Genomic DNA, 21,870 nt, shown 5'->3' on the forward strand with positions numbered 1-21,870 from the left:
GACAAGCTTCAAACTTGCAACAAAGGAGTTGAGCAGGTAAAAAAGATTCGTCTTCAAACTCTTAGAGGTGATTTTGAACGTTTGTTTATGGAGGAGTCCGAGTCAATTTCTGATTATTTTTCTCGAGTATTGGCCGTAGTCAATCAACTTAAAAGAAATGGTGAAGATGTTGATGATGTGAAAGTCATGGAGAAAATACTTCGCACTTTAAATCCAAGTTTTGACTTCATTGTTACCAACATTGAAGAAAATAAGGATTTAAAGACCATGACCATTGAGCAACTCATGGGTTCCTTACAAGCATATGAAGAAAAACAAAAGAGAAAAACTAAACAAAAGGAGGCTATAGAGCAACTACTACAACTCAACATAAAGGAAGCAAACTATGTAAACTACAAGAGCCAAAGAGGACGAGGACGTGGCCAAGATCGTGGACGTGGACGCGGACGTGGAGGAGAAGGAAGAGGAGGTTACAACAACTACTCTAACAACTTCAACAATGGAGAAAGAAGTTGGAATCCACAAGCGACAAGAGGTCGTGGAAGAGGAAATTCATGGTCGAGGTACGAAAAATCACAAATCAAGTGCTTCAACTGCAACAAGATTGGTCATTATGCATCCGAGTGTAGATTCTCGAAGAAGGTTGAAGAGAAAGCTAACTTCGTAGAAGAAAAAGGTGGAGAAGAAGAAACTTTGTTACTCGCATGTCAAAACCAAGTTGAAGAGAAAAGAAACAAGTGGTACCTCGACACTGGTGCAAGCAATCACATGTGCGGCGATCGAAGCATGTTTGTAGAGATCAATGAAGCGGCAACTGGCGATGTCTCATTTGGAGATAACTCGAAGATACCGGTCAAAGGAAAAGGTAAAATTCTCATACGCTTGAAGAATGGTAGTCATCAGTTCATATCCAATGTCTACTATGTCCCTAACATGAAGAATAATATTTTGAGCTTGGGACAATTATTAGAGAAAGGCTATGACATCCACTTGAAAGAATATAGTCTTTTCTTAAGAGATTGTAGACATAACTTGATTGCTAAGGTGCCTATGTCAAAGAATAGAATGTTCCTCTTGAACATTCAAAATGATGTGGCAAAGTGTCTCAAGGCGTGCTATACCGATTCCTCGTGGCTATGGCATCTACGATTTGGGCATCTCAACTTCGATGGCCTAGAACGTTTGGCAAAGAAGGAGATGGTGAGAGGCTTGCCTAACATCAACCACCCAGACCAACTCTGCGAAGGATGTCTAATTGGGAAGCAATTCCGAAAAAGCTTTCCAAAGGAATCAACATCAAGAGCCACAAAGCCGCTAGAGCTCATACACACAGATGTTTGTGGACCAATCAAACCCAACTCATTTGGAAAGAGTAAGTACTTTCTCCTATTTATTGATGATTATTCCAGAAAAACATGGGTTTACTTCTTGAAGGAGAAGTCAGAAGTGTTTGAAAACTTTAAGAAGTTCAAAGCCCTTGTGGAGAAAGAAAGTGGTCTTTCCATTAAGGCCATGAGATCTGATCGAGGAGGAGAGTTCACTTCAAATGAGTTCAACAAATATTGTGAAGACCATGGAATACGTCGTCCTCTGACTGTGCCAAGATCGCCACAACAAAATGGAGTAGCAGAGAGAAAGAACCGAACCATACTTAACATGGTGCGAAGCATGCTCAAGAGCAAGAAGATGCCGAAGGAGTTTTGGGCCGAAGCAGTGGCATGTGCGGTATACTTGACAAATCTCTCCCCAACAAGAAGTGTGCATGAGAAGACACCACAAGAAGCATGGAGTGGAAGGAAGCCAGGGATATCTCACCTCAAAGTGTTTGGAAGTATTGCCTATACCCATGTTCCAGACGAAAGAAGAACAAAGCTCGATGATAAAAGTGAGAAATATGTGTTCGTAGGTTACGACTCAAGTTCCAAAGGATACAAGCTTTATAATCCAAGTAGTGGAAAGATCGTCATAAGTCGCGACGTGGAGTTCGATGAAGAAGATTGTTGGGATTGGAGTGTTCAAGAAGAAAGGTATGATTTTCTTCCTTACTTTGAAGAAGAAGAAGAAGAAATTGAACAACCAATGATAGAGGAACATCTTACACCACCGACCTCACCGACACCAAGGTTGGAAGAAACAAGCTCAAGTGAGAGGACACCGCGACTAAGAAGCATTGAAGAGCTTTATGAGGTAACCGAAAACCTAAACGACATTAACCTCTTTTGTCTTTTTGGTGATTGTGAGCCTCTAAGCTACCAAGAAGCGGCGGAAAACATAAAGTGGAGAGATGCCATGGACGAAGAAATCAAGTCAATCACGAAGAACGATACGTGGGAACTTACTACGCTTCCACGAGGACACAAAGCAATCGGAGTAAGATGGGTGTACAAGGCGAAGAAGAATGCAAAAGGAGACGTGGAGAGATATAAAGCAAGATTGGTGGCGAAAGGATATAGTCAAAGACAAGGAATTGACTATGATGAGGTATTTGCTCCCGTTGCTCGTCTTGAAACTATTAGACTGATCATTTCTTTGGCAGCCCAAAATAAATGGAAGATCTATCAAATGGATGTGAAGTCGGCCTTCTTGAATGGTTTCCTCGAAGAAGAAGTTTATATCGAGCAACCATTGGGTTATGAAGTAAAAGGGCAAGAAGAAAAAGTCTTGAAGTTGAAGAAGGCATTGTACGGTCTCAAGCAAGCACCAAGAGCTTGGAATGTTCGAATCGACAAGTACTTTCAAGACAAGAACTTCATCAAGTGTCCATATGAGCATGCACTTTATATCAAAGCGCAAAGTGGAGATATTTTGATTGTGTGCTTGTATGTAGATGACTTGATTTTCACAGGGAACAATCCGAGCATGTTTGAAGAGTTCAAGAAAGACATGGCAAATGAATTTGAGATGACAGATTTGGGGCTCATGGCATATTATCTTGGCATCGAAGTAAAGCAAGGAGACAAAGGAATTTTCATCACCCAAGAAGGTTATGCCAAAGAAGTACTTAAGAAATTCAAGATGGATGACGCCAATCCAGTAGGCACCCCGATGGAATGTGGAAGCAAGCTGAGCAAGCATGAAAATGGAGACATCGTGGATCCAACTCTTTACAAAAGTTTGGTTGGAAGTTTACGTTACTTGACATGTACAAGGCCGGATATTCTCTATGCCGTAGGAGTCGTAAGTCGCTACATGGAAGCTCCAACAACAACTCACTTCAAGGCGGCAAAGAGAATTCTTCGATACATCAAAGGTACAACAAACTTTGGCTTGCACTATTACTCTTCTAACAATTATGACATTGTTGGTTATAGTGATAGCGATTGGAGTGGAGACTTGGATGATAGAAAGAGCACTACTGGTTTTGTGTTCTTTATGGGAGATACTGCTTTCACTTGGATGTCAAAGAAGCAACCTATAGTCACATTATCAACTTGTGAAGCCGAGTATGTCGCTGCCACATCATGTGCTTGTCATGCAGTTTGGCTAAGGAACTTGTTGAAGGAGTTAAAGATGCCACAAAAAGATCCTATGGAAATATGTGTTGACAATAAATCAGCACTTGCTTTAGCAAAGAATCCCGTATTCCATGAAAGAAGTAAGCACATCGACACACGTTACCACTTCATAAGAGAATGCATTGAGAGAAAAGAGGTGAAGTTGAAGTATGTGATGTCTCAAGATCAAGCTGCCGACATTTTCACCAAGCCACTCAAGTTGGAAACTTTCGTGAAGCTAAGGAGTATGCTTGGAGTCACAAATCAAGTTTAAGGGGGGATGTTGAAATATAAACTTGATTTGGGCCTAATTATTAGTGGTATTCTTGGGCTTAGTTATTTTGGGCTTAAGTAATTTTGGATAAAGTTTCTAGAGAATTCTTGTATTATTTGGAGAGTCTAGATATTTCTTAATATTGTAATATTCTCTAGAATACTCTTTGAATTTCTAGGATAGAGAACTCTCTAGAATTAGTGAGTCTAGAGTTCTCCTTAGAGTACTATAAATAGAGATGTAATCCTACACATTTGCATCAAGCAAAATACAAAGTTCTCTCTTCCATAAAGAATTCTCCTACCTATCAAGTTTTTATTCAAGCCTCCAATATTTCTAAACACTTGTCCTACACATAAAAACAACCTTAGTTCCAACACTACCTTCATAAAGAAGACAGATTGGACCACTCCCCACAAATTGCTTCTAGGGTTTGAAAATTGAGAACACAAATTACTTCTTTGAAAATGATGTTATACTTCTCTCTCATTTCAACATGTACTAAGTTCTCAATTTTTTAGGTTTCTAAATTCTAATGTTAGGTTTTAATTTAAGAATTTCTTTAATAATCATTTAATTGAAATAGTTTATTTTATTTCATTTAATTATAATATCATACTCATCCATATATATGAACAACCTATTCGTTAACATACATATAAGTCATGCTGTTAAATGAGTAAGAAAATGTGATGTTCCACAATACCCAACAACTTGTCGTAAATGACCTTGATAACTCAAAATTTTAATTAATTTATCAAATAATCGAATTTTTCAAAAATAGAATTCCTACTTCTAGTACTTGAAGTGTGACGTTTAACTATCCCTCAGATGAGTATTTAATGACTTACTTGAATTAGAGTATTGTTTGTTGATTTTGATTAAGTTTCTTCTATCACGAAATTTAGATGCATGTTTACATCTCATCTTATTAAATTTTGATAGAGAAAGATGAGGTGGAGTAGATGGATGAAAGAAAAGAAAAAAGTTCTCAACCTAATGACCTTCATCATATTTCTTTTCAATGGATAACATACGCTATTGTATTTATTAATTATTTAATATTTATTTTAAAATTTTGAATATCAGAAAAAGAAAATAGAATACATAACTATAATGTCATCCACACTTCCCAGAAGATATGTTAAGCTATATTTTAAAAATCAGATTGAAGATCGAATAAGTGAAACTTCTCATTTAAAGTTTAATTGATTTAACCGATTAAATCTACAATTAATTTGTCTATTAAATAAATTAATTAAATTAAATTAAATTTTATTGATATGTTACAAATAATTATATGCTCACAATATAATAAAATAAATATTTTAAAAATCTATTACAAACTTAATACAACAATATCGTTACTACATATAATAACACAACATAGTTGTACATTTTATTTTAACTTTTATTTAAGAATAATTTGAAAAAATAAAAAAATTATAATAAAATAAGTTAAACTAATTTAAATCAAAATTAAAATAATAGAACATAATAATTAAAAAATTCAAATAATTATAAATAATTAAATTAAATTAAATAGAATATCAAACATAAATAATATAATATATTTATTTAACAAATAATATAATTTGAGTTGAATTACGACAAACAAGTTATAATTGACTACAACAAATAATATTGATTAGGACGACAACGGTGGACAACGTAAGTATGTTTGAAAGAGATGACATGATGATGGAGTGTAGTTGAAAGAAAAACTACAACGGAGTGACAAAACTTAAAAATTTGTATGGTTTTAAAAGAACACGAAATTCGTTTTTGAGATTGAAGAATGTATTTTAAGTTTTGATATTGATATATTAAACTTTTTAAAAAATTTAAAAAATGGTCAACTTGATGCATTTTTTTGAACCAGACAGTTTTACAAAATCGGCTCTAGTTCTTTGGTTCAAATAATTTTGGACAGTTCAATCTGATTTTTCTGATTTTACTTCAATTTAACCCACTAGCAATTTTAAAAGATTGAACCAATCAGATTCACGTCTAGTTTCCGGTCCAACCGGTTGAACCGACCGATTCGAATCGATTTTTAAAACATTGTTCAAAGATAAAAAGTACTAGTTAGGGGTGACAAAACGGGCCACCCGCCCCGCCTTAAGCCCGGCGAAAAAAGAGCGAGGCAGACTTGTCTGCCAAGTAAAAATGATCATAAAAATCAAGCTCGCTCCGCCAAGGTGGCAGGTTGGCGGGCGGCGGGCTTGCCCCCTATTTATTTATTTTCATTTTTTTAATAGATTAATAGGTAATTTTTTACCTTTTAATTAAAATTTTCAATTATTTTTTAGAATAATTTTTTATAAAACATCTTTTAAACAAATTTTACTTAAAAAATCTTACATATGTATTCACAAACAAATGTATAAAATAAAATCACGAAGAATTGAAATTACTAGAATTAATTAAAAAAAAGAAGGGCTTAAGACGGAACAGGCTGAACGAATAGGCTTTGGCGAGTGGCAGGTCTTGGAGGGGCGAGCATTGACGAGCGGCAGGTTTTGGTGGGGCGGACTTTGGTGGACCGAGGGTCCAAAATCCCCATCCAACCTGCCATTTTATAGCGGGTGCGCGGGCCGGCCTGGCGGACCACAATTCGTTTTGTCACCCCTAATACTATTTTTCATTAATATACAATTATTTATTTAATTTCACTTTATTTAATTAATCTATTAATCAAAATTAATAAATGTATTTTAATAAATGAATCTACCATATTTGTGAAAGTTTTAAGTAACATCTTTATTGTTGCTAGGCAACTAAAAAATAAACAAATTACTTTTTTCTTTTTTTCTATCATTATCAAATTTTAGATTACGCATTTCACATATCTTTATATTTATATATTTATATGTGTCATTAGAGAATTAGAAATTAGAGAATTAGAAATGTTCAGTGAAATAGAATTTTGATATAGTAGAGAGGATCTTCGTAGGAGTTGACTTGTATTATTAGCAATCTAATTTTAAGTATCACGTGAAACCATCATACAGAGCTTCCGATATCATCACGTGTGAGCTAGCTCTTTACCCTTAAAAAACCCCAAGTCTCTCACAGCCTTAAGCCCATGTCTTTGCCATCACCCACACAATATTGAATAGGAATACGACTACTTTGGCAAGCAAAGAATTGAACAGCAAGGGAAGTACCATGGCGGAGATGCGTGTCGCTATTGTCGACCTTCTGCGTCCGAACCAAGCTTTAGAAGACAATGTTCAGCATATCCAACAATGTGAGTAGGAAGTTAATATGATGAGCGAACTAGTGGCCCTGAACTCCCATTCTCTATCGGACGAGATATGGGAGGCACCCGTTCTTAAAAACTTCAAACTTCCATGTTGGCTAGGTTTGATGGAAGCGGTGACCCATACGAGCACGTGGCCTCCATTAACACCCAGATGAACATCATAAGAGAACATGACTCCATGAAGAAAAGATCATGTTGTTTTTTACACCGTTTGTTTTTTATCACCAATTCACGTAGAAACTTAACACTAAGTATAGGGTTTTGTAGCCGATCTTGCAAGTAACCTTTAATAAGAGGCTAGTGATTGTTTCACGAAAAACACATGTCTAGCACCTTCACGGACGCAACCTTGAAATGGTATATGGGTCTCCCCAGACTATATGTCACCAAATATCATGACTTAGTAAATATATTAATCCATAAATTCGCCGCAGGTATGCACTGAAAGTTGGCCACCAATCTATTCAACATGCGCTAGAGTCCATTAGAGTCAGTAAGGGAGTATCTCATCCACTTCAATGAGGTGACCATAAAGATGATCCACCAGTAAGGGAGTATCTCACCCACTTCAATGAGGTGAGCATAAAGATGATCCACCCCAATCAGGAAATGTTCGTGGGAGCGTTCTATAACGATCTCAGGGCAGGACATTTCAATGAATCCCTCTTTTGTGAACAATGACGATGTTGGCTAAAGTAGTCAGGTCTATGAAGTACTTTAGATATACGACATCAACATATATAGCACTTTTGTCCACAAACATGGACGTTCCAACCAAGAACAATGGTACTGAACCCGCTCATCATCATCATCGTCATCCTTAGGCCCCTTCACGTGATCCCCATAAAGTGTTTCCAAAAAGCTAAACCATGCATGATTACCTCTAGTGCAATGGTATCGAATGAAATGCATTTCATCAGGTTCCGCTTCATTCCATCTATTTTTAATTAATCCAAACAATAAAATTTAAATTTATAGCACTCCATTTCATCTCATTCTATTTCGTTCCATCAATCCAAAGATAGCCTTCTATCAATCAATAGTCCAAATCTATCAATTTATCTCCTTCCCATCTCTTTCTCTCTTTTCAATCTCTTCTCACAAGCCCTAAATATAAGTTTCCTGGTCCATTTAGAACCAAGAAAAATTATATTAGACCAACTATTGATTACTTATTAATCCGTACACAAGCAAATTTATTATGCACTTCGAATTTTCAAGCTCTATTACCGAATCTGGGTGAAATCTGAGAAAAAGAACAAGTTGCTCCCGATTCTCATTGAATATGGAAAAGTGAATAGTCAGAATACATAGAAACTAGGATGAGAAAGGAGGAGCTGTGGTGACCTTATGTATCTGCATGTTACATCCATTTACTCTGAGCTGTAAAATTTCTTATATCTCAAAAAATGTTACTGCAATTTTTAAAAGTTACAGCATACATATATATCACAGTATAAATATATTCTCATATTTCTGCAATGAGATTTTAATTAGTACTTCAAACATTCCTCAGTCATCTAATTAACCAAAATACTTCAAGTACATTTGATCAACATTTCATATCGAAAAACACCTTCAAAAAATTGTTCCTAAATCCAATCACAAAAACAGGCTCTAAAGACCAAACGGGAGCATAAGATGTGATTAGATTTTCAGTTAGAACAAGAGTCACTCTATTCATAATTGTTACATAGCCATAATTTTCTCACCACCCTTCAGATTTTGAAAGAGTAAAATGGCTCAAATAAATAACATACAACATGTCGGTTTTAGTTGAGTGTGATGTCTCCTAGCGTGTGTATATTAGCCAGTAATATCTAGTGACCAAGCCCGTATGCGTTCATATAACCAACTTCATGGATTGGATCTTCAGCAATGCGATCATGTCCATGACCATGATGATGATCATGACCAACGTCGCTATTTGCTTCATCCAGTTTCTTCTGTATGTAATCTGGGATGGGGGACTCTTCCTCAACTTTTCTGACAGTCTTTGGTAGCGACAAGACGAACTGAGAAATTTTTTCAGCTATCTCAACTGCTACATCCTCCTAAAATCACAAATTGAGTTAGTTTAAATAGCAAACAGAAAATAATATCAAAATGGAGATTTATGTGATGCATAAACACAAACAAATGGTTTGAGTGAGCAGGAATAGGATATGAAAAAAATCAGGAGGTAAGAGCAAGATTTCCGAGCTTTCTTTGATTGAAATCTTTAAGCAAAACCAAGAAATAAAGATCATCGTAGTTCTTCTCCCTATACCTCAAATATTGTATTTAAACATCCTCTGCTCTCCCCCACGGAACCAATATTATTCATCCTTGAATTTATGAATGAATATAATAAGGGCAAAGAATTGCATGTAGTTCTTTAAATACTGAGAGAAGGTAATGTTCTCATTCTGTATCTGATGTTAGTATTTTACTAATTAGTACCGCAGAGTAACATGATCAATTAATCTCTACTTCATCACTAAAGGGCTATTGTAGCTGGTGTTACAGAGATTCACAAAGGTTGAAAGTATAAATTAAGTGCTAAGTTCTTTAGCCAATTCTAGAAGGATTTCCCAAATCCTTTGTTATAATATACAGCGAATAAACATGTATAGTAAGTTTTTGTACGACATTTACATCTCCAATAAGAACATCCCAAAGTACAAGAGAAGACCAATGATGAGTCAATGCCAGGAAGACATCTGAAAAGCAACAGAAATAGAAAAGGGATCCTCTTTCCCTAGACTATTTTTCAGATGGAGCATTTGGTTCCTTCTACCCTAGATTAGGAAAAACATACATAAACTAATTGAGCAAAAGAAGAAACATGATGGGTGTATAGGAATGTTGAAAACCTTTCCTAATAGGTAATGAAATCTTAAATAATTTAGAAGTTATATAGATCAAACCATTAATTAAAGAGATTTAGAAGTAGTTTTTATCTTTAAACTCAATGCATGACAGGCATGATGGTGCAATTTGATCCATGTAACACACCACCTAATGGGAAAGGGTTTATTGTTGTTATTGTTAAAATTTGTTATTAAAGCATAGCAATTAAGAGTCTTCCAGAAAGTTTAGACAAATACTAACATAGCTACAGATATCACAAAATTTAGTACTGAAACTATTGTACAATTAGTCTGATCAAGGTTTAAGAACAATAGCAATAGCCAGCTCATTCACAAGTAATAACTGTCACTTCTAGTTCTTCCCGAATTCTCAGTGTAACTCATCCAGTTAGCATTTTATCTCAGCATTCATTTCAATCAAATTAAACAATTCCATACAACAAATATTTTAAAAACAAAATCATAGACAAGTATAGAAGCACAACACAAGGCATGAAAAGTAACACAAAACAATCCCGATAAACTTTATACACACCTGAGCCCACCGGCCTCCCGAATGTGTAACAAACTTTGCCTGTGGAAGAGCACCAGCAACCCGTTTCCCTTCCCTACTCCATTCTTCAGACCAATCACTAGACCAGATCACTTGCACCGGCTTATCCTTCAATCCATCTGAGCCACCCCATTCCGCTAAATCAAAGCTAGAATTCAAATTCTTCCCAATAGCCACAACAGCTTTCCTCCCATCCCCAGACTTCAACAGCACCCTATTCGCATCACCCTCCAAACCACCAATTCTCTTAGAACAGCAAAAACCCACCACCTTCGCAAAAACCGAAGGAAAACCTAAAACCACCTCTCTAATCACAGGAACCTCCAAAACCCAAACAGGAAAAGCACCCGAATTTTTAGTCCCCGTGTCAATAAGCGTCAAACTCGAAACCAAATCCGAATTCTCCGAAACCCAATTCGCACTAAACCCTAAAGCCAAATCATGCAAAACCAAATGAACAGGAGCCAACCCTAATGCACCAACCACCTCACCCAAAACTTTTCCAATCTCTTCCAAACCCAAGTCAATAGGCTTACTTACTTTCCTCTCAGACATTCTCTTTAAAACCTCTTCATAAGGAATCTGACCCGTTTCAACAATTTGATCAAAAGCCCAGAAAAAACCCTTCTCTTTAATCTCACTATAAACATAACTAACCCTCCCAAAAAAACCATCAAACCCATCCGCTGAAACCTCAACTGATTTATCAGAGAATCCATAACCTGGGAGATCAATGGCAATAACACGAACACCTAGAGTGCAAAGAGATTCAGCAAGGTTACGATAAGAGTATGAACTCAGAGCTTGGCCGTGGAGAATGAGAACGGTTTCTGAAGGTGTGGGAGTGGTGGGAGGTGGTTGGAAAGTGAAGAGGTTAATGGGTTGTTGGTTTGGATGGGTTTGGAGTTTGATGAAGCGGCCATTGGAGTAGTGTTGACGGAGGGTGGTGGGTAAGTTGAGGAAGGATGTTTGTGGGGAGGGAGTGGAGGAGGAAGTGAAGAGGTAGTAGAGGGTTAGGAGAGAGATTGGGAGAGTGAAGTATAGCCAGAATGATAATTGGTTTGGTGGTTGAGTTGGTGTGGTTTTGGGCGGTTGTTTAGGTTGGTGTTGTTGTTGTTGATCTGGTTCTTGTTCTTGTTCTGTGATGATAGCCATGAGTGATGGAGTTTTTGGGAAGGTTTTGGGAAGAGTTTGTTTTATTCATTTTGAGGCTTTAAATTGAAAAAGTGAGATCAAGATTCAAAAGGGGACATCATCATTGCATTGTATGGAGAGTCTTTATCTTTCTTCTACCTTTCTTTGGTAAAAAGAATAAAAATCTTTCTTTCTTATTTTCTTTTTTAAATATAAAATTGTCTTTAAATATTAGAAATATATAATAATTATATTTAATATAAAAAATATCTCTGTTAACTTAAAATCTTATATGCTTTGCGTTCTTACACTGTTCAAAATTTTAATTTCAATGATAAAATTTATTCCTTTCAATCACAATTAAAAATAAAAATAATTACTTTTCACATTGGTTAAAAAAGTTAATTTAATATAATTAATCTTTTTAAATTCAAGTAATATATTTGATAAATTAATTATTAATTTTAAATATTTTTATTTAAATGAAGTCAAGAATTTACTAGTAATATAAATATTAATTGCTTTAAGTTAAAAGTTAATGACCGATTAAGATTTAAAATTATTTTTTATATAATAGTGATAGGAGTATCTAACAAAAGAAGACGAGTGGTGTCTTCTCTCATGATTGAATTTGAATCTAAATCTATAATTAAGTCAAAAGAAATCTTATCATCTCATCCAAATAAGATAATAACATATTTAGTTAATACAAACTAAATAGTAATCAATTAATTTAATAGTAATTCCATTAAATATTAATTTATTTATTTTTATTTCATTAATTTTATTTAGGATTTATATTTTATTAGTTTTATTTTTAAATTTTTGTATTATTTAAAATTAGTACATATTTATTTTTTTTATTTGAAATAAGTAAATATTTGTTCTAAATTATTAACTTAAGTATTCATTATTAATAATATTAACAATATAAATTGACTTGTATAGTTGGAAAGTGACTATTATTTAACTAGAACAGATTTAAATTTGAGACGCAGTTGGTACAAATTTTAACTTTTTTGTTTTGTTTTAAATTCTACATTATTTAATATTTCTAAAAATTATAAAAATTATTTGTCATGAATATACATTAGACTAGTGGTAAGGACTTAAGATATTGATTAAAGATCATAGGTTCAATTCCATATTTTTTTTTTTTTGGCTTTTTTGATATTATTAATTCAGAATTGTTTAAAAATGAAATTATAATTAAAAATTAATTTAATATTTAAAAAAATGAAAAATAAAAAATAAAAGCTAACGTGGCAGTCCAGTCACGGTTTAGAAGTATGAAAAAAACCAATTTGGTAAAAATATTAACATCAGGACTAATATGGTCCGGTTAAATTTTGTAAGGGATTAAATCGAGTCCTTTTTTTTGTGAGGGACTAATTTGGGTTGTGTCATTTTTGTGAGGGACCAAAATAGATCTTCACTCTTAATTAAAAAAGAATGTATATTTATCGGTTGAATTTGAATGAAAAGTTCATTTACTCCACAAACTGTTGTATATATTTTTTTAAAAAGAATGTATATTTAGCGGTTGAAGTTGAATAAAAAAAGCAGAGCACTATCAAAATGAACAGGAAAAGTCAATTAAACAACGAGAGCTCGAGGTTTTAATACCACATTCTAATCAGCTAGGTTTTTAATATTGTGACATTTTCTCAATTATTCAATACCCAAGTAAATATACATTTTCAGAAAGAGGTCTTGACAGTGAAGAATAATATATTTTCTAGCTTAACTATTTATAGTTGATTAAAATAGAAGAAGATGCTCAAAGCTCATTGGTATGTGATAGCATACACCATTAGGGCGGTTCATGATACAGATTAGTCAAAAAACCGAATCAAACTGAACCGAACTATAGTAAAAAGTCATCCGAACCGTTACCATCCCTCCATGGCCCCATGAAGCTCCTCAACTCAAGCACATTTACAGCCTTTTAACACGTGAAATTGAGTCATATCCACAACTCGAGCACATTTCTAGCCTTTTAACGCCTCCACCAAGGCAAACCAGCTCTGTAAAAGTGTTCATCATCATCCCATGAAATTTGACAAGCTTGAAGGCCAATTGCAACCCTAGGCTCTTTACCATGTTGTGCGATCCAATTTATTTCAGCAGTTTCTTTTTCACTCTCACTAATGAAATCTCTCTTGTATTTTCCAAATGGATTAAGTCCAGGATTAGTCATCTCTGCAATTGCAGCATGCATATACATAGAATCGCCAATTATCGGTGCATTACAAGCAGCAAATTGAGCTCGGATCTGCATTAAAATTAAAGTCACTGTATCAATAAAAACAGTTCTTTTGTCTTCCTAAAACACAATCAGATAAAAGAAATAAGGAAATTTTCTTTGTTTATTCATTATAAATTTAATCATTGAAAGTATATTATATGTATTTATAAGCAAATCATATCATAGCATAGTATCTCATATTTATTTTTGTATTACTTCTTTGATTGGGCTACCTCAATATCCAAAAGTAGCAAGTTCGCAAAGGTCTTTAGTCTAAAACTAATGAGATGTTTCAACTGGAGTTTGATCTGCTGATCAATACAAGTGATGACAATATCATCTACATAAACAATGAGGTAGATGCACCATAGGGTTGAGTGGCGATAAACACCAACGGCTCAAGAGGGACAGCAACGGGCGGGATGGGAACAACGAGAGAACAAGGTTAAAAAGGTACGAGGATCAACTCAAAGTATGGGACTAGGGCTGGAAATGAGTCGAGTCGAGCCGAACTCGCCTCAGCTCAGTTTGACTCGTTAAGAATTGGCCGAGTTCGAGTTCATGACGAACTTTTTTTTCTGCTCAAACTCGACTCGTTAAGAATTGGCCGAGTTTGAGTTCGAGTTTATCTCGAACTTTTTTTCAGGTCAAACTCGACTTCTTAGAAGTTCACGAACATCTCGATTCAGCTCGTTAGGTGTATCTTGTTAGTTTCAACTCGCTTATTTCACGGACTTAAAAGTAATTTTTTAAAGTCTATTTTTTTACATATATATTTGACATTTTAAATTAATATTTTTTAAATAAAAAATATAGAAATAAAATAAAAGTTATAAGATTGAAATTTATACGATGTTAATTTTATTTGTATAATTATTTGTAGAAATATTTTGCTCACTAGAGAATATAAATTATCAATTAAAACCGTTAGATTAAAATAAAATACGATACTAAGATTTAGAGCAAATAATTAAACCTACTCTTAAAGAAAGTATAATGTATCTCATATATAATCGAGTTGACTCATGAACCTAACGAGTCGAACTATGTATAGTTCAAGTTCAGCTCATTTAGTTAACAAACTTAGTTTTTAGCTCATACTCAGCTCATTTGGTTTATGAACCTAGTTCAACGATTTAATTTTCGAATCGAGTTTCGAACTATTTCCGAGTTAGTTTGGTTCATTGCCAGCCCTATATGGGACAGGCTTGTAAAAGATAAAATTAACTGGAATCAGGTGTCCTCGAAGAGTACGAGAGTTACAACAATAGCCTTATTGATACTGAAGATAACCGAGGAAGAAAATGACATGCTTGAGTGATCGACCCGAAAGTTTGTCAAGGTTAGGAGAGAGAGATCGTGGACAAAACATGTGGACCTAAAGACACGAGGGTGGAAGTGAATGTAAAAAGGCATTAGGAAAAAGGACCGAGTGAACGACTTGGTCACCAAAAACAAAACAAAAAAGGCATAAGATTTATAAGATAGCATGCTTGTAGGACAGCATCCCCAAGAAACACTCAAATAAATGGAAACCAGTTGGTTCACCATTCATATAAAAGAATCTGAACATTCAATTGGTTGGTACCATAGAAGATACAAACTTCCAGAAAACAAATGGAGGGGGACATATTTTAAAATTGAAGCACTACTTGACTGTACAATGGTGATTTGTAGCAGCTGACTGATTGCTTCACTAGCAAAGGCAGCCGGCTCAGGCTCATGAATCCATGTGACATAAAAACACAGAAAACAAAGTAGGAAATAAACTGCTTTTCAGCTTACTTAAGGATAAGAATTATCAATCAACTACGTTTTCATTATTTTTTGAATTGATCATTCATATTTATTGTAATGTGTTAAGAATCAACAGAATAAAAATACAAACAATACATAAAAGGACAGCTATCAGACCTGATGAGTACGACCAGTAAGAAGGTTGATTTTACACTCGTACGCATAATCCTGAGAGGGCCACCCACAGTCTTCAACATAATATTCATCTTGAACAAGAATAGTCGGCCAGGGGATTTTTCTGCATTCCAAGATCTCAAGTTGACAAACAAGCCATCCCTTGATAAAATCTGCACTCAATTAATTTACGGGGTTGAATCAACAATACAAGACACTTTCTAGAAACCTTTAACCTACTCTGCAGAGCCAACAAACATTTTAAAATTTAACTTTACAATGGAAATGCCTTTGCCTTTTGAATCATCATGTTGCTGTAGTACACTAGGTTGACTAAACACCTATTCAAATTTTACTCAATCAAAGAAGATAAAAATGATATAAGTTGATTCGGTAGCTAATTTCTATCTTCGCTAATGCACCTGACTAAATCATATGGTTAAAAAATTTATGATATCACAATTTCCTTCATGCAGTATAATAATAATAATAATAATAATAGTATTCCCAAATAAGTGTGTCACTCTATGGAATATCCGACAAAGGTAAAGCTAATGTTTAGAAACTGAGATGCATGGAAAGTAAAGGAAAGAGATGGAATCTGAGATTCAGAATCTTGTACATTTCAATTACGGATAGCATTAGAGTACGTTGGTTGGTGTATTTATAGTATAGCTAGATACAACTAATTCTAACTATAATGACAACTGTATGCCAGCTGTCTCCAACTGTCTCTAACAGAGTTATGACTAAGGGGAAGGAGAGGATTGGGCCAAAGCCAATTCTCGATACAAGGCAACAGTTTACAATACCACGAGGCATGAAGTTGACTTCTCCCCAGAAGTTGCTTATAATACAGAATCATCGAAAGTACACTTGTTTCACTATTTCAATTCAAGGTTCTCAAACAATTTTTGCTAAGCCTTCCAATTTGTGTAGTTACCTTCAGAAACAAGACGAGGAGCCATGTTAACAGGACGCATATAGTGCTTAATGATTCCAATTGGTAAAGGAGAAGCGGCAAGAGCAAGATAGATCTTCTTCAATTTTTTCTCCTGAAAAAAATAATTTAGTTTAATGAATTAACATATGAACAACATAATATCAGATAAAATTAATTTGCACATTCACTTGGAACGCGGCGAAATGAACATTTTCAAGGAATTAAGCCCCGTTTCATGACGAAGATCAATCAGCTCATGCCTTGTGCCAATGTGATGTTATAAGTAGAACAGTACAAGATTGTTCTAGTATAAGCTATGAAATAACATCAAGATTTACCCGGATTTTGGTATTAAAGATGGAGCAATACTCTTTATTCTTAGCCAATACTACGCTGCACGTAAATAACAGTCTATTACATTGTCTATCACAAACATAATGACAAGCAGCACTAATTTTTTTTTAACATAAGCACATTACCAGCCTTCCGTGCAATTATCAAGCTGATGAGTAGTCATCAAAGGGGTGGTCAATTCCAAAGCACGAGTTGCAAAAGTTGCACAGCTTTCTTCAATGTTGCCGATACTTTCACCTACCTAACCAAATTTAGAAAAGAGTACATTGCATGGAAACTTTAGGCAATCACTTGACACACAAATTAAGAAATGCAGTTAATTTTGCACAAGAGAGGGAAATTGTGACTTTATTTAAATGTTATGGAAGGGAAATTAGAAGAGTTAAAAAAAAGAGTAATAGATATAAAAGAAAAAAACATTAATGGTTTATTGATATTGTCAGGTGATAAACATCCCGACATCGAACATCATTAATGCACCACGACGGAAATATTTGGGACGGGCTATTAACACCAATACTCAACATGTCCTCCGCCAAATTTGGAAGTACAGTTTTGAGGATGGTTTTGAACCTAAATCGTGCACCGTGTAATTTCCCGGACAAAGGGTTTGAGACATATATCATTGCTCTATTGTAAAACGACAAATAAATTGGGACAAGTTTTTTGGGCTAGAATGACATTCTATACTCTATAGGACAGAGGAAGCAATTAATAATGTAGATGCATCGATAAATTTCAACACAAGTCATACAGAATATTAAATTTGTGACGCTCTGAAATAGAAATCTAACGCTATGTCTCATTCAAATCTAGTAAATATCCTTCATAGCCACGGCTCGTGATTTTCTCCACCTACTGAGCATCAAGCCAACAAAGGATCATTCTTGAGGTTGCTATAGCTAAACTTAGCAGTGCTTTACAAAACCGTTATTGCTTGATAAGGACTACAAGTTAATGGAGCCCGACGCCTATCAAAAGATAGAGGAATCTGGTACTAGGAATCAGAATACTTATTATAAATTTCATCTACTTTGTAAGACAGAAACAATAATGTTAGAACGGCAACAACTTTTCAAGACATTGATGAAGAGATTCTAGGGTCTAATTAGGAACTATAACATATGCTTTTATTTCAATTAGGCGTATTTGAGTAAATTTTGCAATACTTTTTTAATGACCAAACAATGGGTCATACATGACCAGCGAGTTAGGTTGTTTTAAGCGTTTTAGATTTTAGTTTAAAGCTTCAGGTTTGCCATTCTAGGTTAGATAGTTAATATCCTAATAGATTCAATTATACTTTTTATAAAATTATAGGGATTTTATTTAAAACAATGGCAGTGTTTTCATTCACTTTTGTGTGTTTTTCGGTTAATTCCTCTTCTCAGTTAATAATTAAAGAAACTTGGGTGTGCAACTTTGGTTTATTTTCTTTTCATGTTTCATGCTATTTCCGGAAAAATTCTACAGCACACCAACCTAATCTGATTTGACAAAAAGCACTGAACATCTTTTCCTTCAAAATGGTATTCCTAGTCCTACACTCCTACCAGCTTGAATTTCCACTAGAATCCAACAAACTTGGATATAATAGATACTACTCTTCCCTCTGCAGTTAGCAAAGATAAATAGAACTTCAACTTACTACATTTCCACACTAGTTCTTTGCTACTTTCTAAATTCTAACCATTCCCAAAACATTAACTCACCATAGAAAACCTAATTTTCAGCTTTTTAATTTTGTCACAATCCAATCAAGATTATGCCGAAGTTACATTGAAGTCAAGAAGGATAGAGAGGGAAAATATTGAAATACATGGATTGGTATTTACGAGACCTGTTAGACTGAGTGCATGATAAAAACCAATCAGCCGAATTCAGATAACAATTTTCACTCACTTGATGTAGAAGTTCCCATTGGATACCAAAATTAAAGGACTTGGCACTGTTGTCTTCGATCCAAGATTTAATAACAATTCTATAAAATCCTATATGGGGGATTAATAACTTTTACTCAGTTCATAGAGTAGGATTGATTACATACTGAAGTACCAGCAGGTTTATCCAAAACTACATACGATTCCTCCAGAGCTATGATCCTTGATCTCCAGTCAATCTCATAGCATCTAAAAATAGATTTAAAGTGTAACATAATCACACCATGGCTCCATAATAACAAAATTGCAATTTCAATTTCCAATTTCCAAAGAATATTTTACTTTACCTAGGAAAACGCTTGGGGTGCACGTGCACTCGCAGATAACTTCCTGTCTCAACAAACTGATTCACATCAGTAACACGGAAAGATTTCTGTGCTTCTCTTAAAGTTTTTCCTTTGATGGAAGCTCTTTTTTGCAGAACCAATGGTTCCGTTGCGTCTTTGAAAATTCTAATTCGCTCTGCAGTAGCAGTAGGAGGAGGCTCCGGAGTTACAAGAGCAAAATACACAGCTCCAAACTGAATCAGATCTGCCACAAACCTTCACAAAAATAAAACTTCGGCTTGTTTAGATTAGCTTATTTCAACTTATCTACTAGAATAAGAATTACTTGTAAGTTGAAAGACTGTCTAGAAAATCTTATGAAAACAACTTATGATATATTATTCTTAAGTTGTTTCCAGCTTATTTCCATAAGTTCTAGATAATAGCTTAAGAAAAAAGTTCATAGCATATATGAAAAACAATTTTACTTTATTTTATCTTGTGTAATAGAAATAGATTATTCATAAGTGCTTATGCTCTAACTATAAGCGGCAAATTAAGCTGTTTATCCAAAGAGAGTTTATACTTCAATCCAATTTTTGGCACTTACAAATGAGGAAGATCCAAAGCTTTGCAAATGTATTCTAAAACAGGTCCTCCTTCTGAAACAATCAAGTGTTCAATTCTTGGGGGAATTTTGTGCGTAGGACATGGAAGCAGTCGATCGTACTTTGGGTAGCTTAAAGAAAAAGCAAGTATCAGTATCAAAAACAAAAAGTGTAAGCGGTAGAAATAAATTGAAAGTGAATGCACCTACCTATTGGAAGAAGAAGGTGTAGCGGTTACGTTTCCGGCGTCGATTGATGACTGTGCAGTTTCGACGGTGAGTGCAGCGTTGTTGTTGTGTGAACTCCGACAACGCCGACTAAACGCGTGCTTGTTGAGTGAAGTCGGAAGCGTACTTGGAATATCTGGAACGGCGAGGTTATGGCAGCTGCCGGCGAACGACGCTGGCGCCACCGCCATGAAACCCATCTTATCTGTTTGAAATTTAAAATATGATAGTTTAAACATATTCAAAAAAAAAATATATATATATATAAAGGTGAATTTTTCAAAATGCACATCTCTCATTAGGGTGGAAATAAGCTGGGCCGAGCTAGACTTTGCCAAGCCTAAGTCTGGCCTGTCAAAAAAAATGAAGTCTAAGTCTGGCATGTGCCCTGTCGTAGGCCTATTTGTTAGGCCTGAGCCTGGCCTTTTCGAATGTCTGGTTAGCCTGTTATGTTATATAAAAGCCTATTTGTTTTAAACATATGTATCCAAGCAATTATAATGTTTAAATAAACTAACTAACTAAAAGACCGAGAGACTAACAATTTATTTACATTGACTTATTTTAACTTACCTCTTAGCATAAGTTCTAGTAGACTATTTGTTTAAGAGAACTTATGAAAACAATGTTCAACAGATGTTTTCATCTTATTTTCACAAGTTCATCGAGATAACCAAATTTTATTTATGTATTTTAATTCAAAGTATAAAATATATCATAATGATAATAAATAATATTCATATTTATTTAAATAGGCCGGCCTGATAGGCTTATAAGGCTTCTTTTAGGACCTGAGGCCTAGCCTTTTTAACTAAATAGACTTATAAACAAGCTCAGGCATTTTCTATTTAAAAATAACGTGTGGCCTGGCCTGAGCCTATATAGGCTAGCCTGTAGGCCCCTGTTATCGGTCTGACCTATTTCCACCCCTATCTCTCATATACCGTGCGAAACTCCAATTATACCCCTTGCTACCGTAGGTGCATTTTCGAAAGTACATTTATTTCAAAAATTTTAATTTTTTTGTAGATGCATATAGGGAAGCGTTAAAACATAGTGAAATTTGGGATTTTTTCAATTAATTGTGAAAATCACAATGTTCCGTCGATACATCTACAAAACACTCTGTTTTCAAACTCTTATGTAAATGTACCTACGAAAGATTTCATGAACTTAATTAATTTGGTATTTTCCCGATTAATTTGTAACTTATGGGATTTTCTCAATTACATCTGATTTCTCAATGCACCCCATAGATATCTTATACACCACGTGAAATTCCAAATTTGCCCTCTACTTTCGTAGATGCACATTCGAAAGCACCCTTATTTTGCACTAACTGTTAAAAATATATAGTATAGCAGAGTTAAATTCAACTTATTTCAGTTTAACAATCCTTTCGTAGATGCACCTACGGAACGTGGTGAAAACAAAGTGTTCCGTATATGCACCTACGGAACAGTCTGCCATATTTTCAAATTATGTTCATTACACTCCAAAACTCAATGTTTATTGCAAAAATGTAAAATTAAAGTAATTCATTTTAAAGACAATAGTATATAGACAAAAAAAAATATACATCGTATTAATAATGTTGGTCATAATGTCGAATACATCATCAAAATAACATACATAAACGAAATAAAAATACAGACATAAAAAACAATACGCATCACTACTGTGTATCTCGGACATCATCTTGCGCCTCTCCTCTGCCTCTGGCCCCGCCTCCGCCTCTGCGTCCACCACGCCCTCTGTTGGCTCTGCCTATAGCGTCAAGTGCCCCACCAGTCCTGGC

The 21,870-nt window shown here is 34.8% G+C and overlaps 2 protein-coding genes across 3 annotated transcripts; both read right to left on the bottom strand.

Annotated features, from left to right (window-relative positions):
• Positions 1 to 8,560: 8,560 nt before the first annotated feature.
• LOC131610597 (protein AUXIN RESPONSE 4) lies at positions 8,561 to 11,696 on the bottom strand. The gene is made up of 2 exons (XM_058882585.1): positions 10,424 to 11,696; positions 8,561 to 9,090 (listed from the first exon to the last, which is right to left on the bottom strand). The coding sequence occupies exons 1-2, from the start codon at positions 11,594 to 11,596 to the stop codon at positions 8,857 to 8,859; spliced, it is 1,407 nt and encodes a 468-aa protein (XP_058738568.1). The 5' UTR covers positions 11,597 to 11,696; the 3' UTR covers positions 8,561 to 8,856.
• A 1,463-nt stretch (positions 11,697 to 13,159) lies between these two features.
• On the bottom strand, positions 13,160 to 20,302 carry LOC131610598 (RNA pseudouridine synthase 6, chloroplastic-like). Of its 2 annotated transcripts, none has more exons than XM_058882586.1 (9): positions 20,055 to 20,302; positions 19,848 to 19,976; positions 19,259 to 19,513; positions 19,079 to 19,160; positions 17,157 to 17,272; positions 17,016 to 17,070; positions 16,678 to 16,789; positions 15,738 to 15,907; positions 13,160 to 13,850 (listed from the first exon to the last, which is right to left on the bottom strand). In XM_058882586.1, exons 1-9 carry the CDS (start codon positions 20,270 to 20,272, stop codon positions 13,575 to 13,577), a joined length of 1,413 nt encoding a protein of 470 aa, XP_058738569.1. In that variant the 5' UTR covers positions 20,273 to 20,302; the 3' UTR covers positions 13,160 to 13,574. The 2 variants fall into 2 exon arrangements, with proteins under 2 accessions (XP_058738569.1, XP_058738570.1); XM_058882587.1 differs by having other exon boundaries at positions 13,665 to 13,850; positions 15,738 to 15,912.
• Positions 20,303 to 21,870: the final 1,568 nt, after the last annotated feature.

The sequence above is a fragment of the Vicia villosa genome, linkage group LG6 (assembly GCF_029867415.1).
Source record: "Vicia villosa cultivar HV-30 ecotype Madison, WI linkage group LG6, Vvil1.0, whole genome shotgun sequence".
NCBI classification, from domain to species: Eukaryota; Viridiplantae; Streptophyta; class Magnoliopsida; order Fabales; family Fabaceae; genus Vicia; species Vicia villosa.